Source organism: Cetorhinus maximus, chromosome 1 (assembly GCF_964194155.1).
Source record: "Cetorhinus maximus chromosome 1, sCetMax3.hap1.1, whole genome shotgun sequence".
In the NCBI taxonomy this organism is placed as follows: Eukaryota; Metazoa; Chordata; class Chondrichthyes; order Lamniformes; family Cetorhinidae; genus Cetorhinus; species Cetorhinus maximus.
In genome coordinates this window covers 106,909,793-106,935,162 of record NC_135879.1, presented here as the reverse complement: position 1 = coordinate 106,935,162, position 25,370 = coordinate 106,909,793, and the positions used below count along the sequence as shown (strand labels likewise).

At 43.1% G+C, this 25,370-nt stretch overlaps 1 protein-coding gene across 1 annotated transcript in view; it reads right to left on the bottom strand.

Moving 5' to 3' along the window:
- Window positions 1-1,424: 1,424 nt before the first annotated feature.
- The window catches only part of LOC144682589 (ADP-ribosyl cyclase/cyclic ADP-ribose hydrolase 1-like), a 52,516-nt gene continuing 28,570 nt past the window's right edge, over window positions 1,425-25,370 (bottom strand). The window contains exons 4-9 of the mRNA XM_078545060.1: window positions 21,547-21,682; window positions 17,510-17,592; window positions 13,633-13,709; window positions 10,165-10,257; window positions 7,669-7,755; window positions 1,425-1,738 (exon numbers count right to left, since the gene is read on the bottom strand). Of these exons, the coding sequence (XP_078401186.1) occupies window positions 1,603-1,738; window positions 7,669-7,755; window positions 10,165-10,257; window positions 13,633-13,709; window positions 17,510-17,592; window positions 21,547-21,682 (612 nt within the window). The 3' untranslated portion in view covers window positions 1,425-1,602. The remainder of the gene's footprint in view (window positions 1,739-7,668; window positions 7,756-10,164; window positions 10,258-13,632; window positions 13,710-17,509; window positions 17,593-21,546; window positions 21,683-25,370) is intronic.

Below are 25,370 nucleotides of genomic sequence, written 5' to 3'. Positions count from 1 at the left end.
TAAAAGATGTGATAACAGGACACTTGGAAACTAATGTAGGATTCGGTAGAGTCAACATGGATTCCTGAAAGGGAAATCATGTTTAAAAAACCTGTGGGAGATTTTTTGAGAAATAGATAAGGGGAAACCGGTGGATGTGGTATATAGATTTTCAGAAAGGTTTTGATAAGGTCCAACACAAGAGGTTAGTAAACAAAATTAGAGCACACGAGATTGGGGATAATATACTGGCATGGATTGAGAACTGGTTAATGGACAGAAAACAGAGAGTAGGAATGAATGGGTCAGTCTCAGTTTGGCAGGCTGTGATTAGTGGGGTACCATAAAGATCAGTGCTTGGGCCTCAGCCACTCACAATCCATATCAACGATTTGGATATGTGAATTAAATATAATATTTCCAAGTTTGCATTTGACACAAAACTAGGTGGAAGTATGAGCTGTGAGGAGGATGCAAAGACACTTTGGGAATTTGGAGTGGCTAAACAAGTGGACAAAAATTTGGCACACAGAATACAATGTGGAGAAATGTGAGGTTATCCACAGAGTATTTCTTAAATGGTGAGAGGCTGGGGAGTGTTGAACTTCAAAGGGACTTGTTCATGAGTCACTGCAAGATAACATGCAGGTTAAGCAAGCAATTAGGAAGGCAATGGTATATTGGTCTTTTTTGCAAGATGATTTGAGTATAGAAGTAAAGCTGTCTTACTGCACTTATATAGAGCCTTGGTGAGACCACACCTGAAGCATTGTGTGCAGTTTTGGTCTCCTTACCTAAGGAAAAATATACTTGCCATAGAGGCAGTGCAACAAAGATTCATTAAATTAATTCCTGGGTTGGAGGGATTGTCCAAAAATGAAAGATTAAATAGGCTGGGCCTTTATTCTCTGGATTTTGAAGAATGAGAGGTGACCTCATTCAAACATACAAAATTCTTTCAGGGCTCGACAGGGTAGATGCAGGAAGGATGTTTCCCCAGGGGACACTGTCTCAGAATAAGGGGCAAGCCATTTAGGGCTGAGATGAGGAGGAATTTCTTTAGTCAGAGGGTGGTGAATCTTGGGAATTCTTTGTCCCAGAGGGCTGTGGAGGCTCAGTCGTTGAGTATGTTCAAGGCTGAGATTGATAGATTTCTACATATTAAAAATATCGAGGGATAGGGGGATAGTGCGGGAAAATTGTGTTGAAGTAGAAGATCAGCCATGATTTCATTGAATGGCGGAGCAGGCTTGAGGGGCTGAATGGCCTACTCCTGCTCCTATTTCTTTCTTATGTCTGACATTGACGCTCAAGTTACATTATGGGTTAAGTCCCCAAATCAAGAAAATGATAGGCCTTAGGCTTTTATGCCTAGAGGTGTGGTGCCCACTGTGGATCAGTGCAATAGGCTTTGAGAACCAGATGATTAGCCCTGAATGTAGTAATGGTGTTAAATAATTGCATGATTCCTCAGTTTATTTCCCATCTTAAAATGTTGATCATCCTCCCTTATTTTTAATGTACATATTTCTCCTCAGAATTACAAATCAAATTATAATCAACCCAATGCAGACAATCACATTACATTTTATAATGAAGCTTTCTTTATATCTTTGTGCAATTCTAACTGATTGAGTGTTTATGTGAAAGCAGCTTTAGAAATTCCACAACCGTAGCTTGAGTGGATGGGTATAGCTTTGCATCTAACTCGCAGGATGGATGGTCCGCCTTGAAAAGACACTGCAGCATTTTAACAGGCCTGTCGAGAAAATAACACATTTTTTTAAACTTTAGAATTAGTAAACATAACTTAAGAACTAGATATCAAGATCCAGATTTTCCACTGTGCAGAAACAATCCCATTAGTAGTAAATGGGGATGTTTTCCACTGTGTGTATTTTAGACCCCAGGAATGAACCCACTTTGAATATTCCGCCAATTCATTCTGCCACTTAAGTATTAGAAACATTGAAAACAGTTAATATTGAAGCAAGGCACCTTTACAATAACAGAATGAAAGTCTATATGGAAAAATTGCTATTATCTCCATCACCCCTCCTCCAAAAAAGAAATCATGCAAACAAGTGGCTGGAGTCCACTGCAGAACACGACTCCTTCTGCCAAATTCACCAGGAGACAGCAATAGCAAAGGAGAATGGGCTAGGAACCCCAGGGGCCTTGTTCTGCTGCCAGATATGCAACAGGTCACCTGGCCACCTGCAGCTAGAGACGCAGACCCTGCCCCTGGTGGAACAGGCTTGAGGAGCTGAATGACCTTCTCCCACGTCTATGTTTCCAAATATAAGGTTGAGGATCTTTGTATGCTTGGTAAATGCAATTCAGTGAAGCCCACCCCAACCAAAGCCCAGGATGTTGGAATGGCACCATCCCACTCCAACCACATGGAGAGGGCACAGAAAGGGCACAACAGAGCTTAGTTTTATTTTCAATCTTCAATTCTCACAGAGTTATAGGATGTTTTAGTGCCAGTAATCAACTGCATGTGGGATTGATTACCTTTGGCAGTCAAAAATTTTGGGCCCTTCATCAGACTTTGAATTACAGATTTTTATTGAACTTAAATTCCACCATCTGCCATGATGGGATTCGACCCTGGGTCCTGCAGAGCATTACCCTGGGTCTCTGGAATACTAGTGAGAATACCACTATGCCACCGCCTCTCCCTAATAATAGCTATAATGTAAACAAATCTATACAATCTGTCCTCATGATATAACCCTTTTAGCCCCAGTGTTATTCTCGTGAATCTGTGCTGCACACCCTTCAAGTCCAAAATATCTTTTCTGAAGTGTGGTGCCTAGACCTAAATGCATTACTCCAGATGTGATCTAATCAGAGCTCTGTACAACTGCAATATAATTTACACCTCTGTATTTTAGCCCTCTTAAAGACCAACATTCCATTATTATTTTCTGTGCCTGTCTGCTATCTTTTAATGATTTCTGTACTTGGACTCTAACAGCCCGATTTTCATGCATCCACGTTGGGTCAAAGTGGGCAAGACTTAAAAATGGTGGGCTGGACTCAATTCCAGGAGTCCTACTCACATTCCCATCATGTGGAATTTTTGGAAACTTCAGCCTTGACAAATAGTAAACTACTATTGTTTGCACTTTGGGTGGAACTGGGGTGGGAGAGGGAAGGTGGAGCTGGAGGGTAGGACAAAACTCAATTCCGCCATGTTTTCTGTTCAGCCACTTTTCCAGTTGGAGGGCCATGGGTGAACCTTCTGCCACCAACTCCCCATCATCAACATCAAAGTTAGTGATTGGCTCCACGTCTCGACTACCCCGGGAATATTTTTGCCATTTACATCCTTTAAAATATATTAAGAGAACGAGGGTGGCTGAGTAATCCAGGCCCTTTAATCAAATTAATTGGTGTTATAATTGGAAATTAGGAAATGGCAATCTTACTAAGTAGCTACAAGCCTGCATGTAGCAATCCTGCCCTTGCCTACTCCATTGTGAGGTGGGGCATTTTAGACACCCCACATTTAAATGGAGTTGGGCCTGTTTTGGTGGGGGATGTAGTTTGTGGCATTTTAGAGGGTTCATGAACTATGGGGGAAGCTTAGTCTGGAGTTGGGAACCTTTTGACAGGTAAGTTCAAAAGGTGTTGACAACTTCATGTGTCATAATTAGATGTTATAAGCATGTTTTTAATACAGTGATTAAAATTATAGGGCTTTGTTTAGAAAAGAAAATTCACTATTAAATTGACCAGCATTTTGAAAATTTCAGATGCATTAGAGTTCTTTATCCAATGGCCACCTGTTCCATTACTTCAAAGACTTTGTTGGTACAATTTTGCAATAGAACCTCATTATAAAAGCTTGACTGAGCTCTGAACCATGCTAATGGATTCAGTGCAGCAAGTGTTGTTGATCCAGCTGTCAAGGGGACTGTCAGCTTTGCTTTGATTGCCGGTTTTATGAACAGTTAATAGGATTGTTTTGAAGAGGTTTTTGAATGCCTGTCTATTTTGACAGTTTCATGAGCAGCCTAAAATGCTCCCAATTTTTTTCTAGGGCCTATGCATTCTGTCCATTGTGGATACTGGCTGAGTGGGCATAGGGGGAATATGAGGGATGGGTGAGAGTGAGAGGGGTGAGGGGTGAGGGATAGAGTGCCTAACATTCATGTACAGAACTGTGCCAATGTTTTTTTCTTTCTTTCATGGGATGTGGGCACCACTTGCCCATCCCTAATTGCCCTTGAACTGAATGGCTTGCGAAGCCGCTTCAGAGAGCAGTTAAGAATCAACTACATTGCTGAAGATCTGGAATCACCTGTAGGCCAGACCAGGTAAGGATGGAAGATTTCCTTCCCTAAAGGACATTGGCGAAATCGATGGGTTTTTACAACAATTGATGATGGTGATCATGAAGCTATGGACTAGCTTACAATTCCAGTGAACGGAGATGAGCCTTCTAACCTGCCCACCTTGGAAACCGACTACTTCTGTTCTCACCTCAGATCTGCTTCAGCAGGTGACAGCCCCGACTACAACCCATCCCCACCACGAAGATAACGTGAGTCGGCACTGCCAGACAGGTGATGGAATCGCGATGTTGGAAAATGGCCTGATTCATGTTTCCCACCTCAAGGATGAAAATCTGGGCCTAGATCTCTCTGTGCATCCAGTCCCTATCTTCTCATCAATTAGAAAATACTCTGATCTATCTTCCTTATGTCCAAAGCGGATGCCTTCAGACTTTTCCCACATTGAACTCCATCTACCGTCATTTTGCCCGCTCACTTAAACTATCAATGTCCCTTTACAACTCTCTATGTTATTTATTGTGCCACCTAACTTAGTGTCATCAGCAAACTTGCATACAGAGCTTTCTACTCCTTCATTTAAGTAATTTAAATAAAGAGTAAAGTATAGGCAGATCCCACTACAGATCCCTGGACCACACCATTAGTCACATTCTGCTAATTTGAATACATACCCGTTATACCTTCTCCTCGTCTCCTACTCCTAAGCAAATCACTTTCCATGTTATTAGTTTGTGAGTCATTCCCTCTCACTTTTGTTAACAGTCTCTGATGTGGAACATTGTTAAATGCCTTTTGGACATCTATGTAACTAACATCCATAGACACTCCCTTATCTACCATGTTAGTTACTTCGCAAAAAATTCAACTTTTAGACATGATTTATCCATTGCAATTCCAAGCCACTCTGTCTGATCAGCCCATATTTGTCCAAATGCTTAGTCATTCTTTCCTAATTAACAGGTAAGCCTATAACTTCCTAATTTATCTTTATTATCCTTCTTAATTTGTGAAGTAAGACTGGCGATTTTCCAGCACATGGAGTTAGTGCATGGAGTGTGCTAGGGAAGATCATGGCTAATACATCAATAATTTCCTCATCAGACGTGGAAACCACCAAGTCCTGAGGTTTGCCTACCTTTAATCTAATTATTTCATCCATCACCATTTTTTTAGCTTGTCCAGCTAGTTCCTCCCCTTGATTTATTCTTAGTTTGTTCAGCATCTCTAGTATTTTTTTCTGATCCTCTTCTGAGAAGATTGATATAACATAACTGCTTAGTAAGTCTGCCATTTCCTAATTTCTAATTACAATTTCACCTGCAATTGCAATTAAAGAGCCCAGATTATTCAGTCAACCTCTTTCCCTTAATATCTTTTAAAGGATGCAGTGGCAGAAAATTTCCAGGAGTAGTCAGGGAACGGAACCAATCGCAGCATTTTGATGTTGGGGGTGGGGGGGTTGCTGGCAGAAAGTTCAGCCTTCCAACTGGAACAGAAAACATGGTGGAATTGGGTTTGTCCTATTCTCCAGTCCCCCCTCCCCCACCATCCCCAGTTCCACCCAGAGTGCTGACAATAACAGCTGCTATTCGTCCAGGCTGAAGTTTTCAAAAATTACTGTTTTTTATATATGTTTGCAACTTCATTTTGTGTTAGTCACAACTAATTGGCAACTGCAAACAGATAGTCAATCCTGTAGATTCACACTGACACAATCTATCCAAAAATGTCACCCAATATTATCCCTACATCTTTGGTTACCAAAATTCTGTATTGCTTTCAAACCATTTTTTCTCTCAAATTTCAAAACTAGACGAAATGGCATACATTTCCTCATCTGTGACCTGAAGTAGGCAAACGTGTAAACAAAGGTGGAATGTTCACCATTTGTTGGAGAAGTCATCCCCCATGATATTACAATGAGTTGATACTTTTCCTGACATTTTGAAGGAAACTGATTATCTCTTTCATTAATATAACAACCATTGATTGCACCAGTTGCAATAGGGAAAAGAACAAAGCCCCAACACCACTGAGGCTCACTGTAAAACTGGTGGAAAAAATGTATCCCACAGATAAAGACATACCATGTTAGGAGCTAGATTGGGGCAATGAAATTTTATTAGAAACAACTGAAGTCCTTATCATTTGCACCTATGATTGGCACCAGCTGGATACTTCTGAAGTGGAGTGCACAGCATCAAAGTCAACAATGAGCTAACAGAGCTGTTGTCTCCACTGAAGAGCTTAGAAAATGCCAGCACAGATAAAGTTTAAGTATTTTGAAGTGTACAATTTGCAGAAGTGCTGCTTCAGGTGAGACTGGATTGGTCACCGCTGTGAGTAATAATATATCCATCACTTGGTGAAAGGCTTCGTGCACCATAATGAAGGGCACTGCTAGGATTTGAAAGAATCAGATAGAAGATGGAGTAGTTTAAGAAATAATGATGCTGGGCTAGAATTTTGAAGGCTCGTAGATCGTAGATTGAAAGAAAGTCGTATGGGTGTATGTGGTGAAAGTTAGAGATGTAGGAACATGAAACAGGAGTTAGCCACTCAGCCCCTTAAGCCTGTTTTATCATTCAATTCAACCCCAACCTGCTGCAGAGAGGCTAACTTTTTGACCTGGCAGCGTCTGCGCACAGTGGGGGCCTCTGCCAGTGGCAAAATGCCAATGAGGCTGCAAAATTGCCCCTATTTGAGGATTTAACCAGCCTAATTAGCTACCTGCCCCCATGAAACTGATAGTTGATCCCATTCCCAGTCCTCCCTTAGGAAATTTCTCCTGCAATGGGAATGCATCCTGACATGGCTCCCCCTATTTCCTGGTAACCACACCTCCCCTCCCCCACCAACTGACCAACCCACCTCCAAACCCAGCCCCACAGGACTGAGAAAATTCCAGCCCTTGTTTTTAATTCTCCAACCAGAGGTAATAATTTCTCTATATCTCCCTTATTGACTCCCTTAATCTTTTTGATTAGCTCAACTGTCTAAACTCAAGGAAACACAAGCCATGTTTTTGCAAAGTGTCCTTACAGTTTAACCCTTTAAACCCTGGTACCATTCTGGTGATTCTGCACTGCACCCTCTCTAGATCAATATATCTTTCCTATGTTTGGTACCCAAAACTGAATGTAGTACTCCAGGTGGGGTCTTAACAAAGCTCCATAAAGCTGATGCATAGCTTCCTCCCCTTTGGAATCCAGCACCCCTGGGGGATAAAGGCCAGGATGAAGAGAGAACAGTATATTAAAAATTTAGGAGGAGCAAGAGAAGCAAATTATCTTAAAATACTGAAATGTTACATAAAATGTGAGAATTTCACCAACTTCACAAATGTTGCAATGTTTAAGTATGAATGGGATATGGTACACACTTGTAATTATCCTTGCAAGAGTACATAATTTTTTTCTCCTTCAGGATCTTTTCCAACTCTGCAACACTGCCGATACCGCAGGATTCTCTGCAAATCAAAATATTGACTGAGTTCAGTATAATTGCCATAATTAATCGTAATTGCTAAGCTTGAAGTGACAGTTGGCATCATTATCTTGAAAACTATTACTTATCAAGGCTTCCTAAAGTGAAATAGAAGCTAATTACTGCAAATACTCAGCAGGTCTGGCGACATCAGTGCAGAGAGAAACAGAGTTAACGTTTTAACTCAAATATGACTCTTCTTCAGAGTACTCTTTTTCAGGAGAAGAGTCACATTCACCTCAAAACATTAACTCTGTGGAGAGAAACAGAGCTGCTGAGTATTCCCAGCACTTCCTGTTTTTATTTCAGATTTCCCGCATCCACAGTATTTTGTTTTATCTTCCTGAAAATAAGTGTTTGTTAAAGGTTTCACTTCACAATATAGATAGGGATGAGAGAGCTTATCTTATCACACTGATCAAGAAAGATCAAATTGCTTGCCATTACACCATTAGCTGATTCTTAAACAAGTCCAGGGATTTTCTTTTGCATTCATTATCCTATCCAGAAGTCTATTCCATGTGTTAATTATTGTATTGTGAAGAATAACTTCTTGAGATCCTAAATTGCCCTGTTACCAGTCTTCCCATGTGTTCCCCATTCTTACTGTGTGGTTTAATTTAAAATCATATTTTAGATTTGCCTTCTCCATATCATTCACTATCTTATATATCTGTATGAAATTTCCTCTTAGTCACCTCCTTTCAAAGTTGTTTACAGCAGGGTTTTCTAAGGATATTGTTTCAAAATGTGTAGCACAATGAAAAGTTCCACATTAACACAAACATCAGGTTATGTACAAGCGACACATGATAATTCTGTCTCATCTCTAGAAACAAAGAGTAGCCAAACATTTTTTCCAGAAAAGAACCTTCCTTTTTTGTGCTTTTAAGCAGTGGGACAAGCACACATTCAAATCAGTGCTAAAGTTAACAATTTTCAGTGGCTTATCTGAGATAGTGTGACGGATGAAACAAGCCTCACTCAGTACAATGCAAATGTGAGTCAGGCGGACAGATAGGTAGGGAGACCAATAGTGGCCCTAACCCTTCTGACTCAGGGGCAGGAATACTACTGCTGTTTCAGTGGTCACTCCAACTGGATGTGAGAACCTTGCTGGATGCCAACCCAATATTTTGAGACCAGGGTCAGAATTTTACCCCTTCACCTCCCAGGGACAAGTTGGCAAGTAGGTGGGGGCAGCGGTAGGGAAAAGGAGGCATCAAATTGGGTACCATGGCAATATTGCTATAAGGATTGCCTGCCTACTGCCGCTAGGATTTTACTTGTGGCAGGGGAGACATCAGGTGGCTGCTTGCTCTCAGCCAATTGAGGCCCTTAAGTGACCAATTAATGGTCACTTAAGGGCCTCCTTTTACCACCCCCCCACCCCACCTGGGATTTTACCTGCAAAGGTGAGAGCCAAGGCATCTGGCGACCTTGTTGCTGGCTTGGGATTGCCCCCTGTTCAGCCCTATGCCCAATGGAGACCCGCCAAGGTAACCCTCCATCGTCATTCCCCCTTCCCCCCACTGCCCTGATGCACCTAGCCTCCCCCACACCCCTTTAAGTCCTGGTCCATGGAATCTCTTCGTTGGGAACTGGCTGTAGTCCCAGCAGTGGTCACCACTTTCAGTGGTGCTGCTTAGACTAGAGAGCTGCCGGCCATTTGATTGACAGCACTAGAAGGCGGGACTTCACCCTGAACCACTTAATGGTCTGACAGCTGTTACATCACTGTGGGGATTCCTGGCCACATGGATGCAGGCTTGCCCCCAACTTTTAAGCTGCGGCCACCAACTCCTTGTAAAATTTGGCAAATATTCTCGTTGCCACTCGCTGGACTGTCTACATTAGGGCTTGAACTCTTCACCTTCTGACTCAGAGATGAAAATGCCACTACCACTTCAAAAGGGTCACTCCATCCTTAACAATGTTAAATTTATGCTATTCGTTATCAAACTATAGTGAATATAGTCATGGAAAATTAATTGTAATGCTTTGTGCCTCACATTTTCTTTCCCCTCTTTCCCTTTCTGAGGCTCAGTGCAATTTTTATCCCCTTTGGCTGAGAAGATAAGTTCTCAGGCCTTTGTCAATCCAGATGTGTTATGTCTCTGCCAGAAATGTGACGGCAAACAATTGTTGTTTCCCTTTCAAAGTTCCTTCTTCCTTTTAAGTAAATGCCCATCCTACCCACTGGGCCTCCCTACAATTGCGCAGGTAAGGCCAGCATCTCTCCACTTGGGGAATCCACATGCTGCTACTCAATGGCATGCCAGGTTGGAAGTCTAACTAGCTTTACCATTCCACTGTGCTGCAAAGGAGATGGCAAAAATACGATTATGTAGTAAAACCCACAGTTTGTATGCACTAAAATGAAAAATCTCACTTATCAGGCCCATCAACATTGTCCATGATCCAGAGTTGAACTGAGGTAACCCGCTTGTTGTCTAATTTTCCAAGTTCTATTTCACCAAAAATGCTAGTGACAGAAAAGAAAGACATAATCAGTACCAATAATGTCCAAAGAATAATGTAATCAATAGGAACATTGATATGATACTTAGCTGGACGATGGTTTAACTTAAAGCCAATTTGCTTTGGCAACAAAGACTTTTACATGCATTTTGTATCCTGAAGCTATGGATAGTGATGGTGGAGTCTCCAATTTCTTTCCATCACATGGCTGACCAGGAATCTCTCCTGCTCTTACCGGCTGCCATTGGCATACATTGGAAGGATTTATAAGTTGATACTCAATCTATTTTTATCCCCATTAGGAACTCAATTCCCTTGGCTATCTAGTCCTAAAGTGAGACTTGAACACAGAGTTTCTAGCTCAGAGGCAGGGATGCTACCCAGTCTGCCAGAAGACCTCTAGCTTTTACTTATGGAAGCATATTTTTATTTTGTGTTACAGAAAGTTACCTTGTTATAAATATAATGTTATCAAAATAATTATACATTCCCCATCTCTAGGCTCTGCATATACACCCCAAGCTATTAAAGTTTTGTGAGTTAAGAGGAGTTTATTAGCATGGGGTGCATAAAACCCTCTTCTGAGTGATGACAATGAGACACTCTACCTCTTATCTCTAGTTTTAATATTATATCTAACATGCCCTGGCTCTCACCTTTGCAGGTAAAATCCCAGGTGGAGGGGAGGGGTGTGGGGGAAGAATCCCAAGTGCTCATATTATTCATATACTGTATTGCAAAATATTATTTTAGAAAGATTTATTATAATATTAATTAACGGTGTAACTGTAATCTTGGGTATGTGTTTTAATCCTTTTCTTTTGCTAATAAATGTTTTAATTTAATTTTTAAAATCTCTAAAGGTGTTAGTGGACTCATTACTTCTGAATTCAATGCACAAACCTTCTTGTATTAAACACAAATTGCAAAACCATTGTGATAGCATGGCTAAGTTTCTCTTGTGGATTTGATCATCCTGGCAAATACCAGCTGCTGTATCATAACACGCAGGGCGGCCCTTACCCCTCCCCACATGAACTGCTTGAACCGCAGGGCAGCACTTGCTCCCACAATGCTCCTCAACCTTCAAGTCCAACAGGCAGCCCTCGCGAGTGCCACGGAACGTTACTGTGCACTCACCTCAAAGTTCCACTCAAAGTGCAGCCCTCCAAGTAAACACCTTGGCCAGAATCTTCGGGTCGGCGAGCGGGGGTGGACCTCGCTTGCTGACACATAAAATGACGTGCGGTGATGTCGGGGGTGCGTTCTGATGTCACCGCGCGTCATTCTGATTTTCAGTACGGCGGGCATGCACCGGAGTCAGCTGCGTGCCTGCCGAACTATCAAAGGCCTATTAAGGCCATTTAAATATCAATTGAAATACCTAATGGAGCTGCCAGTCCAACCTTAAGGTTGGCGGGCAGACGAAGAGCCCAGGCGGCCTTCGCATTTCTCATGAAACCTCATCCACAGGCAGGATGAGGTTTCATGAAGTGTTTATAAATTGAATAAAACATCTTATTAAAGCATGTCGTAGCTCATGTGACACTGTCACATGAGAGGACATCTCAAAAATGTTTTTTTCTTTATTAAAATTTTTGAAAATCAAACTAATTTCCCTGAGACAACTCTGTGCCTCAGGGAGGTTTCTGTGCTCTTTCGCTCACATGCGCAAAAGAGCGCAAGCACCAACTCAGCCTACTCACCCCGCCCACACAGGGAGCGCTCAGCGCTTCCAGGTCTGCGTCACGCTGGGCAGGCCTTAATTGGCCCAGCCATGTAAAATGGCGACGCGCAGCTGATTGCGGGAGGCAACCGGCTGCGCGCCTGCCCGCGTCCGCTCCCACCCAAACCCCAAAGGGGAGAAAATTCTCCCCCGATATATGCTGTTCTGAAACACATTGGCATGCAATCACGCCGACGTGGGTGGACGATCCAGCAGGGTGGAGGGGATGAGTCCAGCGGGCTAGCCTTGTAATGATATGCAGATGTATTACAATGAGGTTCCCGACATCCGATGGCGGGAAATGTGGCCAACCATCAAGAGGCTGAGCGGACGATAGCAAACTAGTTTCAGTAGTTCGTGAAGCTGACTTTTGGTCTTCTTGCCATATTGTCCACTCAAGCCACCATGCACTCCTGATGCCAGCAGGCATGGACGATTCTGCCATTAGTCAAAAAGGAAACAGGACAACTCCTTTCAGCCAATTGGCAGAACAAGACTCACCAAACCAGCTGTTCAACGGCCAAAGACAGCTGTACTGGAATCATCCAACTTAACGGCCTCAACATTTCATCAGTTAGTCTTCAGAGACCAGCCAAAGGCTTATTCGTACATCTTTTTAAGTTTTATTTCTGGTCTCACTTCTCAATTCTAATCTGTGTATATGTGTGTTGCATTTTTATTATCTTTTTCTCGTGTTTTAGTAACTAATAAATTCACTCTTTCTTTAACTCAAGAAAGCCTGGTTAAATTGGCTCCTTTTAGAACATAAATATATTTGGACTGGGAAAATTTATCCTTGAGGGAATGGATCCTTTTAAAATTAACTTTATTATGATCAACCGAGGGGGTTGAATAAAGAAGGGGAACCAATTCATCCGTCTTCATCCGGGAGCATAACAATTTGGGGTACCTCGTCCGGGATCATAACTGATAGGGGGAACTTTGCCCAGGGACCAGTTGTAACAATGAGAAATAGGAGGGGGACGAATATAGATGTTTGGAGGACACAAGAGGTAATGCAACGGGGGCAGGAAGAGAAGCCAATGCAAGTGATTATCCTGTTAAGCTGCAGGCTACCATTAGTTTTGTATCGTCTGAAAATTTACCCATTGTGCTTGTAATTCTTTGCTCCAGATCATTTATGAGGATATTAAATAAAGTATCTTTCAAATGCACCCCTATGGTTGTCATTTGTAACATTCTTTCAAGGTGATGACAATCTCTATGCCATCACTTCTGGGTTCTACTGAATACATAATTGGTTGACCAGTGTAAAATATTTTCACCAATTTCCATTTTCTTTATTTTCACAACTAGCCTTTCTGGAGGAACTGCATCAAAGATCTTTCCCAAGCCCAACTGATTCATTGTTTCAGCTATGACCCTTCATCACAATCCTTTTCTGTTGATCGGCTGATTGATCTGTAATGTTTTCCAGCACTGCCTGTTATGAATAAATGGCAGTAACTTCTGTGTCAGGTCATCTACTGCCCAACATAACTTTGGTGGGAGACTTGCAGAAACTTCAGAGAAATGTCCATCTCCATCATTTCTCCAAGGTTTCCATCAAACTTGCACTGAAGTTCACAGAAATTCTACCTTGTTACAGTTAAAAGACAAATTCTATCATTTTGAGTGTCATGAGTGTTGTACCTGTTGGTCCTGAAAGCTTTGACACGAGCAGATCCATTCAGCATCACCGTTACTTCTCCACGGGCCTTCATTGCATACTGTGAAATGCACACACTATTACTTATTTATCATATATCTTCAATAATAGAATAAATGTTTTCTAAACTGGAACAAAATGAGTATAATTTATGTGGTGTTGAGGGGTGGGGTGGGTGGAGGTGTGGATCTCAATGACTTCGCTCTGAAGCTGCATTTTGGCTCTATTGAATCCAGTATGAACATAGTCATGTCAGCAGTTTCATCACAAATTTGTAGAAAAAAGGCATAACAGAATTTAGCGGCAGATTGGTTTAGCACACTGATCTCTGTGAAACTCACTTTAACAGATGGCAAAACAGAGACAATAAAAATTGCCATTCAGTTGTATGCAATGAATGAATCGAACCAAATAATGTACAGGTTGACTTTGCAATGTCACCAGAACTAAGCAGAGCAATTTAAAAACAAAATTATCTCCATGAGAAAGAAAGGCTCTGAAAAGGATGCATCATCCATGGCTGAATAAGATAGTTGCTGATCCCTGTGGTACTCCATTTGTTACAGCTTGCCAACCTGAAAAAAACCATTTATCTCTACTCTCTGTTTCCTGTTAGCTAACCAATCCTTTATCAATGCTAATATGTTACCCTCTACATCATGTAATCTTATCTTGTGTAGTAACCTCTGATGTGGCACCTTATCAAACATCTTCTGGAAATCCAAGTACACCACATCTACAGGTTCCCCTTTATTCACCTTGCTCATACTACCTCAAATAACTCCAATAAATTAGTTAAACATGATTTCCTTTTCACAAATCCACATTGACTCTGCCTGATCACATTATAATTTTCTAAGTATCCTGCTATAACCTCCTTGATAATGGATTCCAGGAATTTCCCTATGATAGATGTTAGGCTAACTGGCCTGCAGTTTTCTGATTTCTGCCTCCCTCCTTTCTTGAAAAAGGTGTTAGCTTTCCACTTGGACCCTTCTAGAATCTAAGGAAGGTAACATCAAATTGAAAGAAACACTGTATAACTCTGCAAAGATTAGTGGTAGTTCAGAAGATTGGTCAAATTTTAAGAATCAGCAAAGTACGACTAAAAAAAAGAGGGAGAAAGAGGTGTACAAAGAAAGCTAGCCAATGCTATAAAAGCAGACAGTAAGAGTTTCTGTAAGTATTTAGCTAGGAAAAGAGTAACTAAAGCTAGTGTTAGTCCTGTAGAGAGAGAGAGTCTGGGGAATTAATAATGGAAAACAAGGAAATGACAGGTGTTGAACAGATATTTTGTGCCTGTCTTCACTGTAGAATACCTGTATTCTACATGAAGACAGACACAAAATATCTGTTGGAAAACTTTCCAAAGATATTTGAAAATCAAGACGTGAACAAGAGGGAGGAACTTAAAACAATCACCATTACTAGGAAAAATGTGCTGGGAAAGCTACTGGACATAAAGACTGAAAGCTCCCTAGGACCAGATGGCCTGCATCCTAGGGTCTTAAAAGAAGTGGATATAGAGATAATAGATGCATTGGTTATAATCTTCCAAAATACCTTGGGTTCTGAAAGGGTCCCAGTAGAAAATAGATAACACATTTATTCGAGAAAGGAGGGAGACAGAAAGCAGGAAACTGCAGGCCAGTTAGCCTAACATCTATCATAGGGAAATTGCTAGAATCCATTATCAAGGAGGTTATAGCAGGATACTTAGAAAATTATAATGTGATCAGGCAGAGTCAACGTGGATTTGTGAAAGAGAAATCATGTTTAACTAATTTATTGGAGTTATTTGAGGAAGTATGAGCAAGGTGAATAAAGGGGAACCTGTAGATGTGGTGTACTTGGATTTCCAGAAGATATTTGATAAGGTGCTGCATCGGAGGTTACTACACAGGATAAGATTTCATGGTGTTGGGGGTGACATTATTAGCATTGGTAAAGGTTTGGTTAGCTAACAGGAAACAGAGAGTACAGATAAATGGGTTTTTTCAGGTTAGTAAGCTGTAACAAGTGGAGTACCATAGGGATCAGTACTGGAGCCTCAACTATTTACAATCTACATCAATAGTTTGGATGATGGGACCTAAAGTATAGTAGCAAAATTTGCCAATTACACCCAAATAGGTAGGAAAGTAAGTTGCCAAGAGGAGGTAGAGAGTCTGCAAAAGAATACAGGCAGGTTAATTGAGTAGGCAAAAATTTGTCAGATGTAGCGTAATGCGGGAAAATATAAACTTGTCCGCTTTGGCAGGAAGAATAGAAAAGCAGTACACTACTTAAATGGAAAGCGATTGCAGAACTCAGTGGTACAGAGGGATCTGAGTGTCCTGGTACATGAATCATAAAAAGTTAGAATGCAGGTACAGCAATTGATTAGGAAGGCAAATGGAATGTTGGCATTTCTTAGGGGAATGGAATATAAAAGTAGGGAAGTTTTACTGTAGCTGTACAGAGCTTTGGTGAGGCCACTTTTTAAAAATTATTCATTGTGGGTGTCACTGGCCAGCATGTATTGCCCTTGTTTGGAGGGAATTTGAGAGTCAACCACATTGCTTTGTGCCTGGAGTCACATGTAGGCCAGACCAGGTAAGGACACCAGATTTCCTTCCCTAAAGGACATTAGTGAACCTGATGGGTTTTTACAGCAATGAACAATGGTTTCATGGTCAGATTTTTATTGGATTCAAATTCCACCATCTGCTCTAGCAGGGTTTGAACCCAAGTGCCCAGAGCATTATCCTGGGTTTCTGGATTACTAGTCCAGTGGCAATACCACCATGCTATTGCCTAAGCTGCTAGGCTTTGTTACCAAATATGAGCTGTGATTAAGTGGCGAATGGAGTTGGCTGTTAAATTGCTATTAGGATACTATGTACAGTTTTGGTCTGCTTATTTGAAAAAAAGATAGAATTGCATTTGAAGCAGTTCAGAGAAGGTTCACTTGACTCATTCCTGGGATGAGGGGTTTATCTTATGAAGTAAGGGTGAACAGATTGGGCCTATACCCAATGGAGTTTAGAAGAGTGAGAGGTGATCTTATTGAAACATACAAGATCGTGAGGGGACTTGATAGGGTTCGTAGATGGAGGATGATTCTACTTAGGGATAGAGTAGAACCAGGAGACATAGTTTAAGAATAAGAGGTTTTAAGATGGAGATTAGGAGAATTTTTTTTCTCTCAAAGGGTCATTGGTATGTGGAATTTCCTTACCCAGAAGCAATGGAGACTGGGCCATTGAATTTATTCAAGGCAGATCTACAGATTCTTGATACCCAAGGAACTCCAGATTTATGGGGGGAGCAGATGGCAAAATGAAGTTGAGACCACAACCAGATCAGCCATGATCTTATCGAATGGTGGAACAGGCTCAATGGGCTGAATGGCCTACTCCTCCTCCTAAGTCCTGTGTTCCTATGAATCATGGTTTGATGTTTTACAAATAACTTATTCTCTCCATTTCCCCTCCTCAGAGCTTTCTTAGTCACAAAACGTTCCTCAGCTGAGAGGAAGGTGACTGGTTCCCAGTCTTCTGCTGATGCCACTCTATAATCAGCCATCAGCTGGGTGTATGAATATCACCCCATGGTGATGGTCCTTTTCGTTTTCCGTTCTTTGCTGTAGGGGTTTGTGGGAGTGGGAGTGTGGGGAAGCTGGTACTAGACTTTGTCTAGACACAAGACCTCACAGATGCTGGTGAAAGACTCTGGGCTGTGGGGATTTGAGGACGCAAATTGCAAATGGCGCTGAGGCACCTATTGCTGGAGCTTGAACTAAAAGCTGTTGTTCCAATGTTAATGACCTGGACCAACATGTTGCCCTATCAGAATTTTTTCAGAAAAGGAATCACTTACACTTTCAGATGCTGCTCTCCAAAATGAACGCACTGAATTGTTTACACAATCATTCCATTCAGGACATCCTTCAAAATTAGGTTCTGTAACAAATTAAATTTACAAATCAAGTTATTGTGCCATGTTTATGTCCCAGTTTCTAATTGAGAGGTAAAGGAGTTGCTTGTTTAATATTCAGAAAAAAAATTTCATAAATTAAATACTAAGCAATTTTTCTCATAAACAGTGAACTGTAAATGCACCATCAGCCTCAACTGAGCTATTTTATATGGATCTCTTAGGCCAAAATTCTGTCTGGGTGCAGATGCGCTTTTCGGTGTGCAAATGGACATACTTAGATTTTTTTGGAGAAAATCTGATTTTCCTCCGCATTCCCAAACCATTTTCCATTTTCCTCTGGCCTTTTTGCAGGTCGGGAATGCTTAGTATGCAACACCACTGAGGCTGGGTTCCCCATTTCAAATGGGGGACTAAAATCAGATTTTTAATAATATATTTTTTCACAGGACGTTGGCGTCGCTGGTTAGGCCAGCATTTATTGCCCATCCCTAATTGACCTCAAGAAGGTGATGGTGAGCTGCCTTCTTGAGCCGCTGCAGTCTGTGTAGTGTAGGTACACCCACAGTGCTGTTAGGAAGCGAGTTCCAGGATTTTGACCCAGCAACAATGAAGGAACAGAGATATATTTCCAAGTCAGGATGGTGTGTGGCTTGGAGGGGAAGTTCCAGGTGGTGGTGTTCCCATCTATCTGCTGCCCTTGTCCTTCTAAGCAGTGGAGGTCGAGGGGTTTGGAAGGTGCTGTCAAAGAAGCCTTGATGAGTTCCTGCAGTGCATCTTGTAGATGGTACATTGCAGTGCATCTTGTTGAAGGTACACTGCTGCTACTGTGCTTCAGTGGTGGAGGGAGTGAATGGTTATTGTGGTGGACGGGGTGCCAATCAAGCGAGCTGCTTTGTCCTGGAGTATTTGCCAGAAAGGAGAATGAGGTTTTTCAGTATCACGTACATCCTGCTGACCTGGTTGAAATATAACTTTTTGAGAATGACTGCTTAATTCTTAGGTGATTCTTTGGCTGAAGTTAGCAAGACAGGAACTTCATCTGGCATATTTAAAAAGCACTATTAAAATTTTAGTAACCATAAATTTTTTGAAGGAACAAATTAATCAGTTTGCGCTTACACTTTACAAAATGATTTATTGTCAATGTTGCAAAATTTTCTCTTCTCCATTTAAGAACCTTAATTGCAACAATACAGTTTGATATGCGATTTTTCTAAAATAAGTTTTTTCCTGCCGTTCCTGACAACAGGCAATAACCCTCATCGACATTGCTGAAATGATTGAACAAAGTGCTCCAAACATAAGTAAAGATGAATTCACAGATCCTTTGCTTCCAGTGGGGAAGGAACAGGAGCTGGAACCCCACACATTCCTTGAATATGTCTGCCAAGAACTTGGATGTAATCTCCAGATTGACACCAAATTATCTGATCTAGTTTGGAATAGTGGTGGAGACATGATCATGGGTGTCCTCAGGGCCATTTACATAAAGCAGCCTGGCTCTCCGGGGTGGAGTATTGCTGCAGTCAGTCTTTGAGGCCTGTGTTTGGGCTGTTTAAACTTAAGGGATGATTTCACAGTCCTGCAGTCCCACCAGGCAGTGGTGCTCTAAAATCATTACTCTCTCTTTCCCTGGACGCTTGCCCTTGTATGATCCTAATCGCCACTCCTTTAAATCCGAGGGGTCCGCAGACATGAACTGATACAGTGGACGATTAGTTTAGCCATTCACCTCCAAATTGGGCTGAACCACATGAAGCACTTTCAAGTCCTGTTCTTGTGTACTAAAATTGCTCACTATTCCAGGATCATAGAATGATTACAGCACAGGAGGAGGCCATTTGGTCCATTGTGCCTGTGCTGGCTCTCTGTAAGAACAATTCACCTTGTGCCACTCTCCCACCTTCTCCCCATAGCCCTGGACATTCTCCCTTGTCAGATAATCATCCAATTCCCTCTTGAATGCCTTGATTCACTGCCTCCACCACACTCTCAAGCAGTGAATTCTAGATCCTAACTTCTCATTACATGAAAAAAGTTCTTCCTCATGTCGCCATTACTTCTGGAGTGCAAACCGTTTTCCCCTCTTCCCTGCCTCATGTCCAACAAGTGCAAGGAGCTTATAGATTCCTGTTGCTAAGATTGAAGTCATCGGTGACCTCTTCCGAAAACATAGTGTCGGTTTCCACATGTACGCTGATAACACCAGTTCCACCTGACCAACATCTCTCTCGATCCCTCCACTGCCTCTAAATTGTTTGACTGCTTGCTCTGAATGAACAGAAATTTTCTCCAATTAAATATTTGGAAGAACAAAGCCATTGTCTTAGATTACTACCACAAATTCTATTCTCTAACTATTGACTCTACCCCTGCCCTGGTCTTTTCTTACTATCCCAAACTCTGTTCCCAAACTGCCAACTCCATCCCTGTACCTGGCAACCATCTGAGTCTGAACCAGACTGTTTGCACCCTTGTCACCATTTTTGACCCCAAAGTGAGCTTTCAAACACACAGTAGTGACATCACGAAGATCGCTTATTTCTACCTCTCTAACATCGCCCAACTCTGCCCTTGCCTCAGTTCATATGCTGCTGAAACCCTCACCCATGTCTTTGTTACCTTTAGACATGACGATTCCAACATATTGCTGGCTGGTCTCCCGCATTCTACCTACACTCCCCTCCGTAAGATGAACTCACCCAAAACTCTGCTGTGCCTGTCTTAACTCGCACAAAGTCCTATTGACCAATCACACCTGTGTTTGCTGCAGTTTTAAAATTCTCAACCCCACCCCGGTCAATCTCCTTAAACCAGACAAATGGACTATCCTTCAGTACACCGACATCACAGTGGCGTTTATGCCTCGAGAGCCCTTTGATTAGTTATAAGATGGAAGGCCTGAATTGTTGTGGAACCGTATCCAGCCCAGAAGAATGATGACAAGGATCTCACACCCCACCATCTCTAATCTCATTCAGCCCCACAAACCTCTAGGATATCTGTGGTTCTCCAATTCTGACCTCTTGAACATCCTGATTTTAATTGTTTCACCATTGGTGTCCATGTTTTCAGCTGCCAAGGCACCAAAGCACTCCTCATACCTCCTTGCATCTGTACCTCCTTTAAGACGTCTCTTGAACTCCATATCCTTGCCAAGATTTTAGTCATTTGCCCTAATGCCTCCATATGTGGCTCGGAGGGTCAAATTTTGTTTAATAATGCTCATGTGAAGTGCCATGGGACATTTTACTATCTTAAATGTGCAATATAAATACAAATCATTGCTGTTAGTCATGTGGGGTACATTGCATTTTCCACCTATTAAAATGATCAGTTATATCATAGGCTGAGATCCTGCAGTGCACTGCCGGGGAGTGCCACATCTTTCTGGAAGGGCAGGAGTGTGGACTTGAGCCATTGGCTCCTAGTAGGCAAAGGATTGTGACAAATATAGGAGCCTGTGTGCACAACAGGGAATTGAATGACCCAATGGAAGCTGATGTGCACCAAAGTTCTGCATTAAGGAGATCTTTGAGAAGCTCACACAAGAGTGGTTTAAAAGCAGCAGTATAATTCTTATGGTTGGACCCTAACTTGAATCCAGAGCTATCTCATCGGACAGTAAAAAAAAAAATCCAAGTTTTTTAAAAGGTTGAGTACCTAGTTCGCGAGACATTCCAAATGTAATGGATGGGGCCTAGGTAGGTCCTGCAGGTGCTTATAAGAGGACCTCTTTCCTGGCCATGAGAATTCATTTCTGATCCAGGCAGCATAAACCAAGGATTGCTTGTCTGGAACAGGTCCGATCGCTGATCATTTCCAGAATGAAAGCTCAAGCATTAGCATTTATTAACAAACTAAATTCTCGAAAGCTCCACTGCTAAGGAGTCCATGAACTCATGAATCTTGAATAGCAAGTGAAAACTATTGATGGTAGTTCAATGCTTTCTACCATGAAAGGTGGGATTGCTCACCTGGGCTGGAGAGTTTTCCACACCAATTCAGGCCGTTCAACATATAACCAATCAGAGTGTTCTCGAGAGGCATAACATTGTGTGTGACATCGGTGTACTGAAGGATGAGTCCTTTGGTCTGGCTCCAGAAGATTGACTAGGGAAAATGAACAATCTCAGTAACGGTATGTTGTTGGAATTCAAGGAAAACAACATGTAAATTAAAATCTATTTTGGAATGCATTATTGGATCATTTTACCAAGATGCATCAAGTTGATATGTTAGTGGCTACTCGGACACTCTCGGCTTGCCCTATTACTCAAGGATCTACAAACAGCCAACTAGAGACGTTCCTGGGAAAATGATTTCGAAATTTATAATGGGAGTTGTGAAAATCATTTTTAAGCAATCCACAGGATGTATGATAGAGTGTATGGGCTGGATTTTGACTTTGTGTGATAACATAAAATGGATGATACAGAATCAGCAGCCTGTTTGACATCCCTCCCTGTTTGACATCTTCTTCAATGGAAATAAAAAATATGGATTGCTGATTCGCTATCACCCATTTTACATTGGGCCAAGTCAAATTCGGATCCATTAAATAATAAGCACAGAACAGTCCATTCAGTCCAAAAGGTCAGCACTGATATTCATGAGGCAAGCATGTTACAAATATGAGATTTATAAGATTGTTATGTTTCAGGACTGTGGCTTTAATTTAGGGTAAAAGAAGGGGATCATATGATCCGTTCTGAAGTCTGCCTAAACACAGGCCTGAATGACCCAGCTGTTAAAGATTAAATTGAGGCCTGGGTTGCTTGCTGGAAAGAATGTGTAAGGTGTTCATATGTGGAGACAATGGCAGCAGCATTTGTGTATACAGTAGTTAGATTGCAAGAGCGGAATTTTTTGTACCCACTGGCGTCAGGCATGTTTAGTGGCGTGAGCGGACAATATGGCGAGAAGGCCAACAAACGATGTTGTAAAACCATTTGCGATCATCTGCTCAGCCCGACAATGGGCCGCGTTTCCTGCCATTGGACGTCAGGAACCTCATTGTAGTACATTAGCATTTCATTATAAGACCATCCCGCCGGACTCAGCGCCCCCCCCGCCTCCCCCCCCCCCCCCCCCCCAACACCCCGCTGGATCGTCCGCCCTCTGTGTGATTGCACCATTCTTTGCAGCTGAGGCAGTTCAAGGGCAGCCACATTGATGTGATTGGAGTCAGGCCTCTAGTTTATCTGCCCACTCAAGCAAAACAGGGGCATCAAAGTGTCACCAAGTGCTCCAGAGCTTTTCACCTCTCGGGCACAGACTGCAAACTAATGAGCGTTTAAGTGGACTACAGAACAATTGGGCAACTACGCACATTGTACAGTCTCCTCGCTAAAGCTGGCCATGGAGCAGTCACTGGTGGAGGTGCTCACAGCTCCTTGCAATGTCATCATCCTGGTTTGGACCAGTCTCCCCCATGGTTCAAGCTAACAGTGCAGCCTTGCAGTGCGGGTTAGGAGAATGTCTGCGCCTGAGCTGAGAGCACAGCATGCAGTCCAGTCCAGGTCTCGGGTTTCCCACAGGTGCAGGGTACCATCGACTGCACTCACATGGCGCTCAGATCTCCATCGCAACACATGGTCAACTATGTCAACCGCAAGGGGTTCCATTCGCTGAATGTTCAGCTGGTGTGCGAACACCATAAACGCATCCTGAAGGTCTGCATAGGGTTTCCAGGGAGGGTGCATGACTTCTACATTCTCAGTTGATCACAGATCCCTGACATCTTCCAGGGTCCACAGAGGATGCAGGGTTGGCTCCTCGGGGACAAGGGCTACCCACAGAGGCCGTGGCTGATGACACCCGTGCAGCGGCCTCAGACTGTAGCAAAATGAAGGTATAACGAGGCTCATGCAGCAACTTGCGACTTGGTGAAGCAGACCATCGGGATCTGAAAATAAGGTTCTGGTGCCAGGACCGGTCTGGTGGAGCCCTGCAATACAGTCTGCAGAGGGTGTCACGCATTGTTGTTGCCCTTTATAACCTGGCGCTGCAATGGGGTGAGGATGTAGGGACAGGACCCCGCTTTGCAGTTATACATTGGTCTTGTATCCACAGAGAAATGCTGATTAACTAGTTCCGAGGCCCTACGTTTCTTTATCTTGGAATTAAATGGACAGTTTAAAGCATAACCATTTCTTCTCAACATCTTCTCAACATCCTTCTGGTACTGGAGACTAGGGGGCCGAATCGTCCCAGATTTGCACTAAGTGTAGTAGCAGGCAGGTAAAACGACGTTTTACCCACCAGCCGCTATGATGGGTTTTCATGCCATATCATCCCAAACCAGCCACATTATTTATGCACTCCCAGGAAACATGCCATTTCCAAGGTGAGCGGGCTCTCATTCGCCCGTCCGCCATCACCTCAGTTTCATCAAGCCAGGCGCCATATTTAAAGTCCAGCCGTGCACACACCTCTGTGCTTCCAACTCACCACTGCTGCAAGGAAGACATGGCCCTGAAAGGCAAAAAGACTGCAGCCCCCCCCAGTTCAGTGACACATTACTGGAATGCCTTTTGGATGCCATGGACTCCTGCCGGGATATCCTCTACCCCCGCTCTGGCCGCACGATGGGCAACAACCTCACTAATCTGGCTTGTGAGGCGGTGGCAGCGGTGGTCAGTGCCAATGCCCTGCAAAAGAGGTCAGCAACCCAAGAGCCGCAAGAGGATGAATGATCTTTTCCGTTCCGCCAGGGTAAGTCACTCTTTTCATCACTCTCACTCATACACTCACAAACCCATCACAAATCCACAGGGATCTCACTCACTGCCAGCTCAAGGGACATCACCATCCACTCTCTCACACTCACTGCCTCATCCCGTCCATGGGACCACTCACCACATACACATGCCAGGCATACCCATCATCTGGCCTGGCAGGCATCCTGCTTACACTTTCTCCATCCCTATCCATGCAGGACAAGCTGGCACACAACAGGGAGAGGTTGCAGACTAGTGGCAGAATGCCCAAAATCAAGGTCCTCATAGACTTTGAAAACAGAGCTATCCAGCTGGCCGGTGAGGATCTTGACCAGTTCTGTGCTGACGGTGAGGTCGGCGCTGCTCTACCAAGTGAGGACCCAGCAGTGCAACATCCTGTGAGTGCTGTGTCCTGTTTTACAGGCCACTGCCATGGACTAATTATCTCTCCTTGCTTCCCGAGGCACAACTGGGAAACAGCCGATGGAGGCCATAACCCAGGGCCTCCAATCAAGCCCCGAAGAAACCTCGGAAGAGGAATTTGGAGGCACCCTTCCTGGAGTCCCAACACAGCGCTCACCCACACCCTCCATCAGCGCAGAGATGCACTCCTCGGTGGGACCTAGCTTTAGAATAGCCCTGGGATCACAATCTGGTGAGCACACCACACTGTCTGATCATCAGCAGGTAGTGACAGGGAGCTCCCTGGCGTCTGGCACTCAGGGGACTGCTGGAGGCCTGAGGTTTGCTGAGTCCGAGAGAGATGATGAGTCTTTGGACTCGGTCATGTCACAGTTGCTGCAGCTGCAAAGGCAAGTTCGGAAACATCAGGAAGTGATGTCTGCTGCACTCCTCAGATTGCAAGGCACGATGGCGGAGTCCATCCACCTTCAGTCTGAGGTGACAGCGCTGGCATGCCAATGCACCAAGGTCAACACTGGCAGGATGGCCAGAGACCTTGGTCCAGGGCATCGCTCCTGCACTCCCTCACAGGCTGAACTCCATCTCTGACGCCATAGTTGGTCTCCAACAATTTGCACACGAAAGGGGTGCCGGGCAGCTCAATCTCACTCCAGGTA